The 17,577-nt window shown below is 45.2% G+C and overlaps 1 protein-coding gene across 1 annotated transcript; it reads left to right on the top strand.

Annotated features, from left to right (window-relative positions):
* Positions 1-1,030: 1,030 nt before the first annotated feature.
* On the top strand, positions 1,031-17,062 carry LOC109897679 (cAMP-regulated phosphoprotein 19-like). Its single transcript, XM_020492188.2, has 3 exons — positions 1,031-1,303; positions 1,883-2,005; positions 13,596-17,062. Exons 1-3 carry the CDS (start codon positions 1,241-1,243, stop codon positions 13,770-13,772), a joined length of 363 nt encoding a protein of 120 aa, XP_020347777.1. The 5' UTR covers positions 1,031-1,240; the 3' UTR covers positions 13,773-17,062.
* Positions 17,063-17,577: the final 515 nt, after the last annotated feature.

Below are 17,577 nucleotides of genomic sequence, written 5' to 3'. Positions count from 1 at the left end.
AAAAATCTCCAATTTGGACTCATCAGACCAAAGGACAGATTTCCAAGGGTCTAATGTCCATTGCTCGTGTTTCTTGGCTCAAGCAAGTATCTTCTTATTATTGGTGTCCTTTAGTAGTGGTTTCTTTGCAGCAATTTGACCATGAAGGCCTGATTCACACAGTCTCCTCTGAACAGTTGATGTTGAGATGTGTCTGTTACTTGAACTCTGTGAGGTGCAATCTGAGGGTCAGTTAAGTACTGATTTCTCAGGCTGGTAACTCTAATGAACAATGTCCTCTGCAGCAGAGGTAACTCTGGGTCTTCCTTTCCTGTGGCGGTCCTCATGAGAGCCAGTTTCATCATAGTGCTTGATGGTTTTTGCGACAGCACTTGAAGACACTTTCAAAGTTCTTTACATTTTCCGCATTGAATGTCTTAAAGTAATGGTGGACTGTCGTTTCTCTTTGCTTATTTGAGCTGTTCTTGCCATAATATGGACTTGGTCTTTTACCAAATAGGCCTATCTTCTTTATACCACCCATACCTTGTCACAACACATCTGATTGGCTCATTAAGAAGAAAGTACATTCCACAAATTAACTTTTAACAAGGCACACCTGTTAATTGAAATGCATTCCAGGTGACTACCTCATGAAGCTGGTTGAGAGAATGCTAAGAGTGTGCAATGCAACCAGTGGCTACTTTGAAGAATCTCAAATATAAAATATATTTTGATTTGTTGAACACTTTTTTGGTTACTACATGATTCCGTATGTGTTATTTCATAGTTTTGACATCTTCACTATTATTCTACAATGTAAAAAACTGTGAAAATAAAGGAAACACCTTGAATGAGTCCAAACTTTTGACAGGGACTCTATATATATATTTCAAATACATTTAACATAAATACTGCGCATATAATTATGTGTTGCTCACTATAAACATACGTTTTGGGGATTACTTTGAAGAAGAAAGGGTTCAATGGTTATATATTCCAACGACCCCGGAGCTTCCCCCACCGTCTCGTGTTTTACCACGTTCAATCGACGTACAATCTGCTGCAACACAGAGGGGGAAAAAGTGAGGGAGCGACTTTAGAGAGTGGTGCGACCCAGTTCAAACATACGGCCATTGTTGTATGGGCTAGCCATATATATGTGCTGTGTCTGCACTGCAGTTTTGTTGGTGTGAAAGTTTAACCTAGCGTCAGTTTAGTAGAAAACCTGTAATTTACATACTTTTTTTTGTTTGTTGCCATGTCCGAGGAGATTGAAGGTAGAATGCCCTCCAGCGATGAGGCAACCCACAAGGAACAGCAGGTCAGATTTGAATTATTATGATGCTAGCAAGCTAGGCTAATGCTACATTGCCAGTAGCTTGCTAGCCATGGTAATGGTCAAATATGGATGTCTAAGCACCATTTTAATTAGCTAGCAACTTGGTTAGTGTATTTCAAATGTGTCATCGCCGTGCACAATCATTATTTTAGTTATCAAGATTAGTTATATTGCGTTAAAGTTAACTACCAACACAAGTCTTTCTCGATTTACCGCTAGTTTGCTCTGTATGTTAGCTAACCAGCTAGCTAACTATATATTGTCCATATTGTTTTGTCTACGTGCGTTCATGCTGGCCGCTAAGCTACTTTTTTTGTTGCCACACTGCTGCTACGCAGAAGGCTAACGTTGTGTGCTGCTTGCTAGTAAACTAACCCCAACCATTAGATAATCAAACCAAAGGACATCCGTTTCTCTGAGAATCATAGCTAGTAGTTAAACTAACCATGACTTGTCAACCACGAGATTGATAAAACTATATTGCTGCCTGACCTAATGTTACATCATAACATGTCTCTCCATGCGTGTTTGTATGTTCTGTGTGTTCTTCCGCCAACACAGGAGATTGATGATAATGTCATCACTCCAGAGAAGGCAGAGGAGGTGAAACTGAAGGCCAGGTACCCTCATCTTGGAGCCAAACCTGGGGGCTCTGACCTGCTCCGGAAACGCCTTCAGAAAGGGGTATGTTTTTTTTTTCTTCCCTTCTTCAGAGCGATTCATTGTTTAATAGTCACATGTACAGGGTTGCACGTGTGATTGCAGGGTACATTGGGCTCCCGAGAGTGGCGCAGTGGTCTAAGGATTTTTATCTCAGTGCTAGAGGTGTCACTACAGGCACCCTGGTTCGAATCCAGACTGTCTCACAACCGACCGTGATTGGGAGTCCCTTAGGGCGGCGCACAATTGGCCCAGCCTCGTCCGGGTTTGACCGGGGTTGGCCCTCATTGTAAATAAGAATTTGTTTTAAACTGACTTGCCTAGTTAAATGAAAATACTTGTAGGCTCTGAGCTCCAACATGCAGCATTAAATTAAAATAACTAAAATGGTCATTTAAAAAAAACAACTAAACAATAGAAATAACACTGTCTGCATCATAACAACTGTAGCAGTGATGAATACATGTCCATTGGGGTGGAGGCAGAGTAAAGACTGTTGAGGGGGGGGGGGGGGGGTGACCATAGACGGAGCAGCAGGCAGAGTAAAGACTGTTGAGGGGGTGATGACCATAGATTTTATTTATTTACTTTTATTTTACCTTTATTTAACCAGGTAGGCAAGTTGAGAACAAGTTCTCATTTACAATTGCGACCTGGCCAAGATAAAGCAAAGCAGTTCGACAGATAAAACGACACAGAGTTACACATGGAGTAAAAACAAACATACAGTCAATAATGCAGTATAAACAAGTCTATATACAATGTGAGCAAATGAGGTGAGAAGGGAGGTAAAGGCAAAAAAGGCCATGATGGCAAAGTAAATACAATATAGCAAGTAAAATACTGGAATGGTAGTTTTGCAATGGAAGAATGTGCAAAGTAGAAATAAAAAATAATGGGGTGCAAAGGAGCAAAATAAATAAATAAATTTAAATTAAATACAGTTGGGAAAGAGGTAGTTGTTTGGGCTAAATTATAGGTGGGCTATGTACAGGTGCAGTAATCTGTGAGCTGCTCTGACAGTTGGTGCTTAAAGCTAGTGAGGGAGATAAGTGTTTCCAGTTTCAGAGATTTTTTGTAGTTCGTTCCAGTCATTGGCAGCAGAGAACTGGAAGGAGAGGCGGCCAAAGAAAGAATTTGGTTTTGGGGGTGACTAGAGAGATATACCTGCTGGAGCGTGTGCTACAGGTGGGAGATGCTATGGTGACCAGCGAGCTGAGATAAGGGGGGACTTTACCTAGCAGGGTCTTGTAGATGACATGGAGCCAGTGGGTTTGGCGACGAGTATGAAGCGAGGGCCAGCCAACGAGAGCGTACAGGTCGCAATGGTGGGTAGTATATGGGGCTTTGGTGATAAAACGGATTGCACTGTGATAGACTGCATCCAATTTGTTGAGTAGGGTATTGGAGGCTATTTTGTAAATGACATCGCCAAAGTCGAGGATTGGTAGGATGGTCAGTTTTACAAGGGTATGTTTGGCAGCATGAGTGAAGGATGCTTTGTTGCGAAATAGGAAGCCAATTCTAGATTTAACTTTGGATTGGAGATGTTTGATATGGGTCTGGAAGGAGAGTTTACAGTCTAACCAGACACCTAAGTATTTGTAGTTGTCCACGTATTCTAAGTCAGAGCCGTCCAGAGTAGTGATGTTGGACAGGCGGGTAGGTGCAGGTAGCGATCGGTTGAAGAGCATGCATTTAGTTTTACTTGTATTTAAGAGCAATTGGAGGCCACGGAAGGAGAGTTGTATGGCATTGAAGCTTGCCTGGAGGGTTGTTAACACAGTGTCCAAAGAAGGGCCGGAAGTATACAGAATGGTGTCGTCTGCGTAGAGGTGGATCAGGGACTCACCAGCAGCAAGAGCGACCTCATTGATGTATACAGAGAAGAGAGTCGGTCCAAGAATTGAACCCTGTGGCACCCCCATAGAGACTGCCAGAGGTCCGGACAGCAGACCCTCCGATTTGACACACTGAACTCTATCAGAGAAGTAGTTGGTGAACCAGGCGAGGCAATCATTTGAGAAACCAAGGCTGTCGAGTCTGCCGATGAGGATATGGTGATTGACAGAGTCGAAAGCCTTGGCCAGATCAATGAATACGGCTGCACAGTAATGTTTCTTATCGATGGCGGTTAAGATATCGTTTAGGACCTTGAGCGTGGCTGAGGTGCACCCATGACCAGCTCTGAAACCAGATTGCAGAGAAGGTATGGTGAGATTCGAAATGGTCGGTAATCTGTTTGTTGACTTTGCTTTCGAAGACCTTTAGAAAGGCACGGTAGGATAGATATAGGTCTGTAGCAGTTTGGGTCAAGAGTGTCCCCCCCTTTGAAGAGGGGGATGACCGCAGCTGCTTTCCAATCTTTGGGAATCTCAGACGACACGAAAGAGAGGTTGAACAGGCTAGTAATAGGGGTGGCAACAATTTCGGCAGATAATTTTTAGAAAGAAAGGGTCCAGATTGTCTAGCCCGGCTGATTTGTAGGGGTCCAGATTTTGCAGCTCTTTCAGAACATCAGCTGAATGGATTTGGGAGAAGGAGAAATGGGGAAGGCTTGGGCGAGTTGCTGTTGGGGGTGCAGTGCTGTTGTCCGGGGTAGGAGTAGCCAGGTGGAAAGCATGGCCAGCCGTAGAAAAATGCTTATTGAAATTCTCAATTATGGTGGATTTATCAGTGGTGACAGTGTTTCCTATCTTCAGTGCAGTGGGCAGCTGGGAGGAGGTGTTCTTATTCTCCATGGACTTTACAGTGTCCCAGAACTTTTTTGAGTTAGTGTTGCAGGAAGCTAGCCTTGGCTTTTCTAACTGCCTGTGTATAATGATTTCTAGCTTCCCTGAACAGTTGCATATCACGGGGGCTGTTCGATGCTAATGCAGAGCGCCTTAGGATGTTTTTGTGTTGGTTAAGGGCAGTCAGGTCTGGGGAGAACCCTTCCAGGATTATTTTTTATTTTTATTTTTATTTATTTTTTATTTATTTTTTTTCACCTTTATTTAACCAGGTAGGCTAGTTGAGAACACCTTTATTTAACCAGGTAGGCTAGTTGAGAACAAGTTCTCATTTGCAACTGCGAGCTGGCCAAGATAAAGCATAGCAGTGTGAGCATACAACAAAGAGTTACACATGGAGTAAACAATTAACAAGTCAATAACACAGTAGAAAACAAAGGGGGGTCTATATACAATGTGTGCAAAAGGCATGAGGAGGTAGGCAAATATTTACCAATAGACTATGTACAGCTGCAGCGATCGGTTAGCTGCTCAGATAGCTGATGTTTGAAGTTGGTGAGGGAGATAAGTCTCCAACTTCAGCGATTTTTGCAATTCGTTCCAGTCACAGGCAGCAGAGTACTGGAACGAAAGGCGGCCAAATGAGGTGTTGGCTTTAGGGATGATCAGTGAGATACACCTGCTGGAGCGCGTGCTACGGATGGGTGTTGCCATCGTGACCAGTGAGCTGAGATAAGGCGGAGCTTTACCTAGCATAGACTTGTAGATGACCTGGAGCCAGTGGGTCTGGCGACGAATATGTAGCGAGGGCCAGCCGACTAGAGCATACAAGTCGCAGTGGTGGGTGGTATAAGGTGCTTTAGTGACAAAACGGATGGCACTGTGATAGACTGCATCCAGTTTGCTGAGTAGAGTGTTGGAAGCCATTTTGTAGATGACATCGCCGAAGTCGAGGATCGGTAGGATAGTCAGTTTTACTAGGGTAAGCTTGGCGGCTTGAGTGAAGGAGGCTTTGTTGCGGAATAGAAAGCCGACTCTTGATTTGATTTTCGATTGGAGATGTTTGATATGAGTCTGGAAGGAGAGTTTGCAGTCTAGCCAGACACCTAGGTACTTATAGACGTCCACATATTCTAGGTCGGAACCATCCAGGGTGGTGATGCTAGTCGGGCATGCAGGTGCAGGCAGCGACCGGTTGAAAAGCATGCATTTGGTTTTACTAGCGTTTAAGAGCAGTTGGAGGCCACGGAAGAAGTGTTGTATGGCATTGAAGCTTGTTTGGAGGTTAGATAGCACAGTGTCCAAAGACGGGCCGAAAGTATATAGAATGGTGTCGTCTGCGTAGAGGTGGATCAGGGAATCGCCCGCAGCAAGAGCAACATCATTGATATACACAGATACCCCGGCCAGGTCGTTTAGAAAGGCCTGCTCGCAGAAGTGTTTCAGGGAGCGTTTTACAGTGATGAGTGGAGGTCGTTTGACCGCTGACCCATTACGGATGCAGGCAATGAGGCAGTGATCGCTGAGATCTTGGTTGAAGACAGCAGAGGTGTATTTAGAGGGGAAGTTGGTTAGGATGATATCTATGAGGGTGCCCGTGTTTAAGGTTTTGGGGTGGTACCTGGTAGGTTCATTGATTATTTGTGTGAGATTGAGGGCATCAAGTTTAGATTGTAGGATGGCTGGGGTGTTAAGCATGTTCCAGTTTAGGTCGCCTAGCAGCACGAACTCTGAAGATAGATGGGGGGCAATCAGTTCACATATGGTGTCCAGAGCACAGCTGGGGGCAGAGGGTGGTCTATAGCAGGCGGCAACGGTGAGAGACTTGTTTTTAGAGAGGTGTATTTTTAAAAGTAGAAGTTCAAATTGTTTGGGTACAGACCTGGATAGTAGGACAGAACTCTGCAGGCTATCTTTGCAGTAGATTGCAACACCGCCCCCTTTGGCAGTTCTATCTTGTCTGAAAATGTTGTAGTTTGGAATTAAAATGTCTGAGTTTTTGGTGGTCTTCCTAAGCCAGGATTCAGACACAGCTAGAACATCCGGGTTGGCAGAGTGTGCTAAAGCAGTGAATAGAACAAACTTAGGGAGGAGGCTTCTAATGTTAACATGCATGAAACCAAGGCTATTACGGTTACAGAAGTCGTCAAAAGAGAGCGCCTGGGGAATAGGAGTGGAGCTAGGCACTGCAGGGCCTGGATTCACCTCTACATCGCCAGAGGAACATAGGAGGAGTAGAATAAGGGTACGGCTAAAAGCTATGAGAATTGGTCGTCTAGAACGTCTGGAACAGAGTAAAAGGAGGTTTCTGGGGGCGATAAAATAGCATCAAGGTATAATGTACAGACAAATGTATGGTAGGATGTGAATACAGTGGAGGTAAACCTAGGTATTGAGTGATGAAGAGAGAGATATTGTCTCTAGAAACATCGTTGAAACCAGGAGATGTCATTGCATGTGTGGGTGGTGGAACTAATAGGTTGGATAAGGTATAGTGAGCAGGACTAGAGGCTCTACAGTGAAATAAGCCAATAAACACTAACCAGAACAGAAATGGACAAGACATATTGACATTAAGGAGAGGCATGCTTAGTCGAGTGATCAAAAGGGTCCGGTGAGTGGAGAGGTTGGTTGGTGATTTAGACAGCTAGCCAGGGCATCGGTAGCAAGCTAGCATAGGATGGAGGTCTGTTGTTAGCCACCTCTTGCGTTCCGTCAGTAGATTAGTGGGGTTCCGTGTGGTAGAGGGGATTAATCCAAATCACACAACAACAAAAATAAAAACAATAGATATAGTTATAGAGGCCCAAGAAGAAAACATAATAATAATAAAATAAAAGATTGTCCGATTGTCTATTCAGATAGCAGCCGGTAAGACAGCTAATGGTTAGCAGGCCGCAGATGGGCGTTCAGGTAACGTCGCGACGGAGGAGCCAGCCGAATAACTCCTTCGGGTAGATAACGTCGGCAGTCCAGTTGTGAAGGCCCGGTGGGTCTCCGCGAAGGCAGTAAAACGGGTCCGGATAGGTGACTGCAGCCCAGGTGTGATTGATGGAACTCAGGAGTGATTGACGGAGCTTGCTAGCTCCGGAATAATTGATGTTTGCGCCGGAATCGACGAAGGCCGATAGTCACACGGATAGCAGCTAGCTAGCTGTGAGATCCGGGTATGAGTGTCCAGAGAGCAGTCGAAATCCAGGGACATGGAGAGAAAAATTGGTCCGGTATGTTCCGTTCCGAGCCGCGCTGCGCCGTACAGAACTGGCGATAGATTTTCGAGCTAAAGGATAGCTGATGACCACAAACCGTGGTTAGCTGAATACTAACGATTTGCCAGTAAAGGAGCTAACTAGCTTCTGAACTAGCTTCTGGCTAGTTTCAGGCTAGCTTCTTGGAGGATTACAGATCTGAGGTAAATAATACTTTTTTATAAATATACATTGGTGAGGCGGGTTGCAGGAGAGTGTTTTGAAGATGAGTTGATGGAAAATAAAAATAAAATGTATGTGAAAAAGTTGTAAATATATATATATATATATATACAGGACACGACAAGACGAGGACAAAAGACGTCTGAACTGCTATGCCACCTTGGAGAGCAGCATGGAGCAGCAGGCAGAGTAAAGACTGTTGAGGGGGTGATGACCATAGATGGAGCAGCAGGCAGAGTAAAGACTGTTGAGGGGGTGATGACCATAGATGGAGCAGCAGGCAGAGTAAAGACTGTTGAGGGGGGGGTGGCTATAAACGGAGCAGCAGGTAGAGTAAAGACTGTTGAGGGGGTGATGACCATAGATGGAGCAGCAGGCAGGGTAAAGACTGTTGAGGGGGGGGGGGGGGGGGGGGGGGGGGTGATGACTATAGACGGAGCAGCAGGCAGAGTAAAGACTGTTGAGGGGAGGGGGGGGGGTGACTAGACTGAGCAGCAGGCAGAGTAAAGACTGTTGAGGGGGAGATGACCATAGAAGCGGGGAGAACGGGGCGTGGTTGGGGTCCCTGATGATCTTCTTGGCATTCCTGTAACACCTGGTGATGTAGGTGTCCTGTAGGGCAGGCAGTGTGCACCCAACGGTGCGTTCGGCTGCACGTATCACCCTCTGAAGCGCCCTGCGGTCCGCGACGGAGGAGTTGCTGTACCAGGCTGTGATGCAGCCTGACAGTAGGCTCTCGGAATGGTGCTCCTATAGAACACCGAGGGCCCTCGGGGACAGGCTGAATGTCTTCAGCATCCTGAGCTTGAAGAGTCTCTGTTGTGCCATCTGTACCACGGTGTCTGTGTATTTAGACTAGGTGACACATCTGTCTGTGCCCCTTGAGCAAGGCACTTAATCCTAATTGCTCCTGTCCATCATTTCGCTAACGTTGAGGGAGAAGTTGTTTACCTGCCACCACGCTGTCAGAGTGCCTACCTCCTCCCTGTAGGACGTCTCGTCGTCGTTTGTAATCAGGCCTACTTCTGTCGTGTCATCAGCGAACTTGATGATGGAATTGGAACCGTGGGAGGCCACGCAGTCGTGAGTATACAGGGGGGAACTGAGGACGCACCCTTGTGGGGCCTCCGTGTTGAGATTCTGTGCCGAGGAGATAACGTTGCCTACCTTCACCACCTGGGGGGTGGCCTGTCAGGAAGTCCAGGACCCAGTTGCATAGGGAGGAGTTAAAGACCCTGGGCCGTGAGCTTTGTAATGAGCTTATAGGACACTATGGTATTGCAGGCTGAGCTGTAGTCCATGAACAGCATCCTCACACATGCATTCCTTTTGTCCAGGTGGGTGACTGCAGCGTGCAGTGCAATGGTGATTGCGTTGTCCGTGGAACTGTCAGGGCGGTAGGCAAATTGGAGAGGGTCGGGGAGGGAGGAGGTGATATGGAGAGGGTCGAGTGAGGAGGTGATATGGAGAGGATCGAGTGAGGAGGTGATATGGAGAGGGTCGAGTGAGGAGGTGATATGGAGAGGGTCGAGTGAGGAGGTGATATGGAGAGGGTCGAGTGAGGAGGTGATATGGAGAGGGTCGAGTGAGGAGGTGATATGGAGAGGGTCGAGTGAGGAGGTGATATGGAGAGGGTCGAGTGAGGAGGTGATATGGAGAGGGTCGAGTGAGGAGGTGATATGGAGAGGGTCGAGTGAGGAGGTGATATGGAGAGGGTTGTGAGTGTCGGGGAGGGAGGAGGTGATATGGTCTTTGATGAGCCTCTCGAAGCACTTCCAGATAATGGAAGTGAGTTCTACTGGTCGTTAGTCATTCAGTTCAGTTTTCTTCCTTGGGCACAGGGACGATAGCAGACATCTTGAAGCAGGTGGGTATAGAGGCCTGAGCTAGGGAGCGATTAAAAAATGTCTGACAACACAACAGCCAGCTGGTCTGCTCATGCTCTTAGAGCACTGTTACGGACGCCTCTATGAAGAGGGAACGCAACACCCTGCTACAACTAAACTCTCCGTGAAGTGAAAGAGGTATGGACTGTAGGTGCGAGTAAGGATGACAACAGGCAGAATGTGGTACCGTTTACAAGGACTTTATTCCTTTACACGGTAATATGGGGAAAAGGGGCTGGATGGAACCAAAGCAAAGAAAGTAAATCTCAAAGCCCCCCCCTCTCCTATCTTACCTGCCTACCCACTACTTACCTAATTTAGCACCACCTGGTGCCCTAACCAAAATACAGAGGGTGGTCCGCCCAGGTCTTACCTAGTGTGCCTAGACAGTGAATATACTACGGGTATATGTATGCCCGCGGGCCTCTTGCCTAAAAACTCCCAAGGTGCCTTCCCCTTTCCCTTTCCCCCTGGGAACAAATGAAACAGAATATTAAACCATTTCAAAAAACAAACTAAGAAACAAAGGACATCAAATAAGCTCTATCTGAGCAACAAACTCACAAAACATACCAACTCCCAGCAAAATCGAACTCCCAGCAAAATCGAACTCCCAGCAAAATCGAACTCCCAGCAAAATCGAACTCCCAGCAAAATGTCTGCAATGACCTCCCAGAAAATCTCTCTCCAAAAAGATCTCCCTCCTGAACAGAACACTGGCTTTTATATAGCTTCAGAAGGAATGGGTAATTGGAGACAGCTGCGTCTTGACGAGGGGGCGGGGTCAGCTCTCCAATTAGCCCTGGAGTTGACCAATCAGCTGCTTGAGGGATTTCAGGAAGCCATTTCCTGAAATAAACACATGCAAATACACAAACTACAACACATAATCTGGGGAACGTAACAAGCACGACTAGGGATGCTGTCTGGGCCAGCAGCCCTGCAAGGGTTAACACGTTAGAGTGACATATGTCCTCAGTAGCGCCCGGAAGTGTGTAACCCATGTTGTCATCGTGTGCTCTCCTCAGCAGCTCAGGGTCATTGTGCTCGAATCGTGAGGTGTGTCCTATAAGGTTTTAAGCTACTCTGGTATGGTGGAGTTGGTGACCGCGATGTGACTGACTTTCTTTCTTAAGAGCCCCTGCTACATACTGCCTTGTGTCCGACCCACTGAATTGCTCATCCACTTTGTCCCTATACTTGTGTTTCGCCATCTTGATTGATCTGCGTAGGTCATATTCGTACTGTTTAACCAAACAATTGTCCCCGGTAACCTTGCCCTGTTTATAAGCAGCATCTGTCTGTGTTTTCCTACAAGGCTGCGATCTATGTTTTATTTTTTATTACTCCGGTGACAGCCGGAGTATCTCCAGAGGCGACCCGGAACATATTCCAGACCATGTGATCAAAGCAGTCTTTTGAGTGTGAATTCTGATTGGTCAGACCAACGATGTACCTGACCACCGGAACGTTCCGCTTGAGTTTTTATTTAACCTTTTGTTTAACCAGGTAGGCCAGCTGAGAACAAGCTCTCATTAACAACTGCGACCTGGCCAAGATAAAGCAAAGCAGTGCGACACAAACAACAACAGTTACACATAAACAAACTTAGTCAATAAGTGGGAGAGGGGGGGTGGTGTATTGTCACAGTGATGTATGACAGCGTGTTCATAGATGTCCAACAATCTGTTGTTAACGCCACGTATTGTGTGAGGGCTCGTACTTTGTCCATTGTACAATTTCTCCATCCGGGCCTTCGCATTTTTAATGCATGGCATCTTGTAGTCGCTCTACATACAGTTCATTCAGCAAGTATTAAACCTTTACCACATTTTGTAACGTTACAGCCTTATTCTAACATTTGAGAACTTTATTTATTTAATCCATCTACACACTATCCCATAATGACAAAGTAAAAACAGTTAAAAAATAATAATTGGCAAGTGTATATAAAAATAAAGATACCTTATTTACATAAGTATTCAGACCCTTTGCTATGAGACTCTAAATTGAGCTCAGGTTGCATCCTGTTTCCATTCATCGTCCTTGAAATGTTTCTACAACTTGATTGAAGTCCACCTGTGGTAAATTCAATTGATTGGACATGACACCTGTCTATATAAGGTCCCACAGTTGACCGTGCATGACAAAGCAAGAATCAAGCCATGAGGTCAAAGGAATTTATCCGTAGAGCTCCGAGACAGGAGCTGAGGAAGGGTACCAAAACATTTCTGCAGCATTGAAGGTCCCGAGAGCACAGTGGCATCATTCATTCTTAAATGGAAGAAGTTTGGAACCACCAAGACTCTTCCTAGATCTGGCTGCCCGGCCAAACTGAGCAATCGGGGGAGAAGGGCCTTGGTCAGGGAGGTGACCAAGAACCCGATGGTGACTCTGACAGAGCGCCAGAGTTCCTCTATGGCGATGGGAGAACCTTCCAGAAGGACAATCATCTCTGCAGCACTCTACCAATCAGGCCTTTATGTTAGTGGCCAGGCGGAAGCCGCTCCTCAGTAAAAGGCCCATGGAAGCCTGCTTGGAGTTTGCCAAAAGGCACCTAAAGGACACCGGCCATGATAAACAAGATTCTCTGGTCTGATGAAACCAAGATTGAACTCTTTGGCCTGAATGCCAAGTGTCACGTCTGGAGGAAACCTGGCACCTTCCCTACGGTGAAGCATGGTGGTGGCAGCATCATGCTGAGGGGATGTTTTTCAGCCGCATGGACTGGGAGACTAGTCAGGATCGAGGGGAAAGATGACTTGAACCTAATCGAACAAGTCAGGAGAGACCTGAAAATAGCTGTGCAGCGATGCTTCCCATCCAACCTGACAGAGCTTGAGAGGATCTGCAGAGAAGAATGGAAGAAACTCCCCCAAAATACCCAAGAAGACTCAAGGCTGTAATCGCTGTCAAAAGGTGCTTCAACAAAGTACTGAATATAGCGTCTGAATGCTTATGTAAATGTGATATTTATTTTTTTACATTTGCAAGCATTTCTAAAAACCAGTTTTTGCTTTGTCATTTTGGGGTGTTGTGTGTAGATTGATTGGGGGGGGGGGGGGACAATTTAATCAATTTTAGAATAAGGTGGTAACGTAACAAAATGTGGAATAAGTCGAAGGGTCTGATTTAGTTTGCGAAGGCACTGTCTGCTATCAGGGCATTGAAGCAGACATCCATTTGACAATGATATCAACTGTAGTCAGCACTGTGATGTTTCTCCGTCCCCTATCGCACTGCTGGCAGTCATTGTTAACGACAATGACTCGCAGAGCGCTTTACATCCGGGGCAAATCATTTTAAAGATGCATACCTTCTCCTACTAATGTTACAGCATGGTTGCATTAGGTGTTTAATCTAAATGTTTCCCTTTATGATGATCTGGACCTGTTAGTGGTAGTGTTGTGATAACTGCACTGTGAATTTAATTTTGGTTATATAAAAAAAATGTTGGTTACTGAATTTTTCTAATCGTTAACAATCCCAATTTTGTTTTTTAAAGGTTCACATCCTTAGACCTGTACCATAACTAATCTGTGTTTTTTGTTTTGTGTCTCTACAGCAAAAGTTCTTTGACTCTGGGGACTACAACATGGCCAAGGCTAAGGTGAAGAACAAGCAGCAGCTCCCTGCAGTGACACCGGCTGAGAAGGCAGAGATAACCGGGGACCACATCCCCACACCCCAGGACATCCCCCAGAGGAAGCCCTCTATCGTGGCTAGCAAACTGGCTGGCTGAGTGGGTTGATGGAACCATGGAACTAGGAACCATGGAACTAGGAACCATGGAACTAGGAACCTTGGAACTGTTTTGTTCTGTTACCATTCCATCACTCGCTCTTGTTCTCTCTCTGAGCCGGTCTCAATTAGTTCCCTATGTCTACCACTTGGCACTAACCCTTCAATGCATGCATATTTTGCTGGCCCTTCCTCCATATTCCTCACATTTGTTCAAACATTGAAGAGGTAGGGGGGGGCAAGGGGAAGAGGGGTAGAGAACCAAGAGGAAGGGACAGGGAGCCATGGGGCAGAGGGGTAGGGAGCTATGGGGTAGAGCCACGGGATAGAGAACCAAGGGGAAGGGGTAGGGAGCCAAGGATAGGGGTGTGGCCATTGGTAAGGGTTAGGGAGCCAATTACTTCTACTAGGCCTCTGTCTTCTGGCCCCTTTCTTTCATTCCTGCACCTTCTACATACAGTGCATTCAGGAAGTATTCAGACCCCTTCCCCTTTCCCACATTTTGTTACGTTACAGCTTTATTCTAACATGGATTTTAACTAGTCCTCATCAATCTACACACAATACCCCATAATGACATCACAATACCCCATAATGACATCACAATACCCCATAATGACAAGGGGAAATGAGTTTATAGAACTTTTGCAAATTTATAAAAAATTACCGAAATACCTTATTTACATAAGTTAGGTTCAGGTGCATCCTGTTTCCATTGATCATCCTTGAGATGTTTCTACAACTTGATTGGAGTCCATCTGTTGTAAATTCAATTGATTGGACATGATTTGGAAAGGCACACACCTGTCTATATAATGTCCCACAGTTGAAAGTGCATGTCAGAGCAAAACCATGCCATGAGGTTGAAACAATTTTCTGGAGAGCTCCAAGACAGGATTGTGTCGCTGCACGGATCTGGGGAAAGGTACCAAACCATTTCTGCAGCATTGAAGGGCCCCAAGAACAGAGTGGCCTCCATTATTCTTCAATTGAAGAAGTTTGGAACCCGTGTGACGCAGCATCTCCATGCAAGAGGTGTCACTACAGTCCCTGGTTCGAATCCAGGCTGAATCATCTGGCCGTGATTGGGAGTCCCATAGGGCGGCGCACAATTGGCCCAGCGTCGTCCGGGTTTGGCCGGGGTAGGCCGTCATTGTAATTAAGTATTTGTTCTTATCTGACTTGCCTAGTTAAATAAAATACCTAGGGCCACCTGGCCAAACTGAGCAATCGGGGGAGAAGTGCTTTGGTCAGGGAGGTGACCAAGAACCCGATAGTCACTCTGACAGAGCTCCAGAGTTCCTCGTGGAGATGAGGGAACCTTCCAAAAGGACAACCATCTCTGCAGCACTCCATCAATCGGGCCTCTATGGTAGAGGGGCCAGACAGAAGCCACTCCTCAGTAAAAGGCACATGAAAGCCTGCTTGGAGTTTGCCTAAAGACTGACAGACCATCAGAAACAAGATTCTCTGGTCTGATGAAACCAAGATTGAACTCTTTGGGATGGAATGCCAAGCATCACGTCTGGTGTGGGGATGTTTTTCAGCGGAAGGGACTGGGAGACTAGCCAGACCGAGGGAAAGATGAACGGAGCAAAGTATAGAGAGATCCTTGATGAAAACCTGCTCCAGAGCGATCAGTACTTCGGACTGGGGCGAATGTTTATCTTCCAACAGGACAACTACACTAAGCACACAGCCAATACAACGCAGGAGTGGCTTCGGGACAAGTCTCTGAATGTCAGAGCCTGGACTTGAACCCAATTGAACATCTCTGGAGAGACCTGAAAATAGCTGTGTCGTGACGCTCCCAATCCAACCTGACAGAGCTTGAGAGGATCTGCAGAGAAGAATGGGAGAAACTCCCCAGATACACGTGTGCCAAGCTTGTAGCGTCATACCCAAGAAGACTCAAGGCTGTAGTCAGCTGCAAAAGGTGCTTCAACAAGGTACTGAGTAAAGGGTCTGAATGCTTATATACATTTCTAAAAACCTATTTTTGCTTTGTCTTTCTTGGGTATTGTGTGTAGATTGATCAGGGGGGGACTATTTAATCCATTTTAGAATAAGGCTTTAACAAAATGCAGAAGAAGGTAAGTAGTCTGAAATACTTTCTGAACTACTTCATAAAATGAAAATCAAGCAGAAAGAATCTTGAGGAAAATTGCTGCCGGAGGATCACTGTCCTCGGATAGTGGTATTAAATGAGAAGTTGAAATATATTTTTGCAAAGTGTACTCCAGAGGGCCTATATATCTACTGTGGTGACTGATTGAAACCGTATATAGCCTATCACCATGTATCTGAGAGGACAAAGTCAATATTTTAGACATGTTTTGTCTTCTATATATTCCATTCGACATTTTCAATTATGAGGTAATAATGTAGAACAATCTGATTTTTATCCTTCTAATTACAATTCTAATCCCACCCCTGCCTTCCTAGCCCAGTCACACATCTGTTTACGCTGTCTTGCCAGTGCCAGCTCTTATGGGCCAAGCCAACACAAACGGATCTGGGACCATCAGGCCATGCCCTCTTCCTCTCCAATGTTCCAAAGCTATGTTCTTTGTTCTGATACGTTGATTGAAAATAGCCTGTGTCACGCAGTAGCTGTTGTTAGCTAGCTAGTCATGTTCCAATGAATATTTGCAGCATTGGCTCGTCTATAGTCCTTAAAAGGCTGCTGTTGTATATTATGAATGTATAATGTGTATATATGGGGCTCCCGAGTGGTGTAGCGGTCTAAGGCAGTGCAGACACCCTGGTTCGAATCCAGGCTGTATCACAACCGGCCGTGATTCGCAGTCCCATAGTGCGGTGCACAATTGGCCCGGTGTCGTCCGGGTTTGATTTTTGGCCAGGGTAGGCCATCATTGTAAATAAGAATTTGTTCTTAACTGACTTGCCTAGTGAAATAAAATAAAATTCAATGCATCTCTTAACAGTTATGAGCCGTAGTTTACTCTTGGGCAATATTTGTCCATTCACTCCAGTGAGAGAATCTCGGCTTGTGTCTAAAATGGCTCCCTATAATATATATATATATATATATAGGCCCTGGTCAAAAGTAGTGCACTACATAGGGAATAAGATGCCCTTCTCATATGACCTCTGAACCTAGCACAGGAATGCCTGCCTGCCACTATCTGATACTCAAGTCATTTAGGTTTAATCGTCAAAGCAACTCACTTAAATGAAATGTTGATCTGAAGGGTGTGCATGTGCATTGACTGTCACGTTATGCCATTTTTTTTGTTTGTTTTGTAAATAAACTAGTTTTGCACAATAGCTTTGTCTGGACTTTGCCTTTTTTCCCAAATGTTTTATTTGCCATTTTTACTTATTTGCAATTTTTACGACAAGCCTCATTCTTTTGATTATGCATGTTGATTCATCCGGTAACCCACATTGTTGGCTGTTTTTCTAAACTGAACTGTTCAAATGTCATGGATCTTCATAGTCCAAAAGGAATTATTTATTTTATCTACTTGACAAATCTGGGCCATATTTTTTTGACAACATCACTACCAAAATATAGTTGTTTTCAGTGGCGACCTGTCATTCAGGGCAGATCCCCACCTGTTTAGCATGTTATCTTGGCATTAATAAATGTCCCCATCAGTTTGCAAACAATAAAATTTAAAATAAACATTTTTTTTAAATGAATCATTGAGTTTAATAAAGCCGCATACAAAAATGGTGTATTTTTTTGCTTTCTTGAGTAAGGTAAGGTGGTGTTTCAGTCCAGCTCAGTGTTTTCTGTGGTGGTGGTGCAGCCAGTGGAAAATATTTATAGTGTAGGG

Source organism: Oncorhynchus kisutch, linkage group LG10 (assembly GCF_002021735.2).
Source record: "Oncorhynchus kisutch isolate 150728-3 linkage group LG10, Okis_V2, whole genome shotgun sequence".
Classification (NCBI taxonomy): domain Eukaryota; kingdom Metazoa; phylum Chordata; class Actinopteri; order Salmoniformes; family Salmonidae; genus Oncorhynchus; species Oncorhynchus kisutch.
The sequence above is the reverse complement of the archived record's forward strand: the minus strand, read 5'-3'. Positions and strand labels throughout refer to the sequence as shown.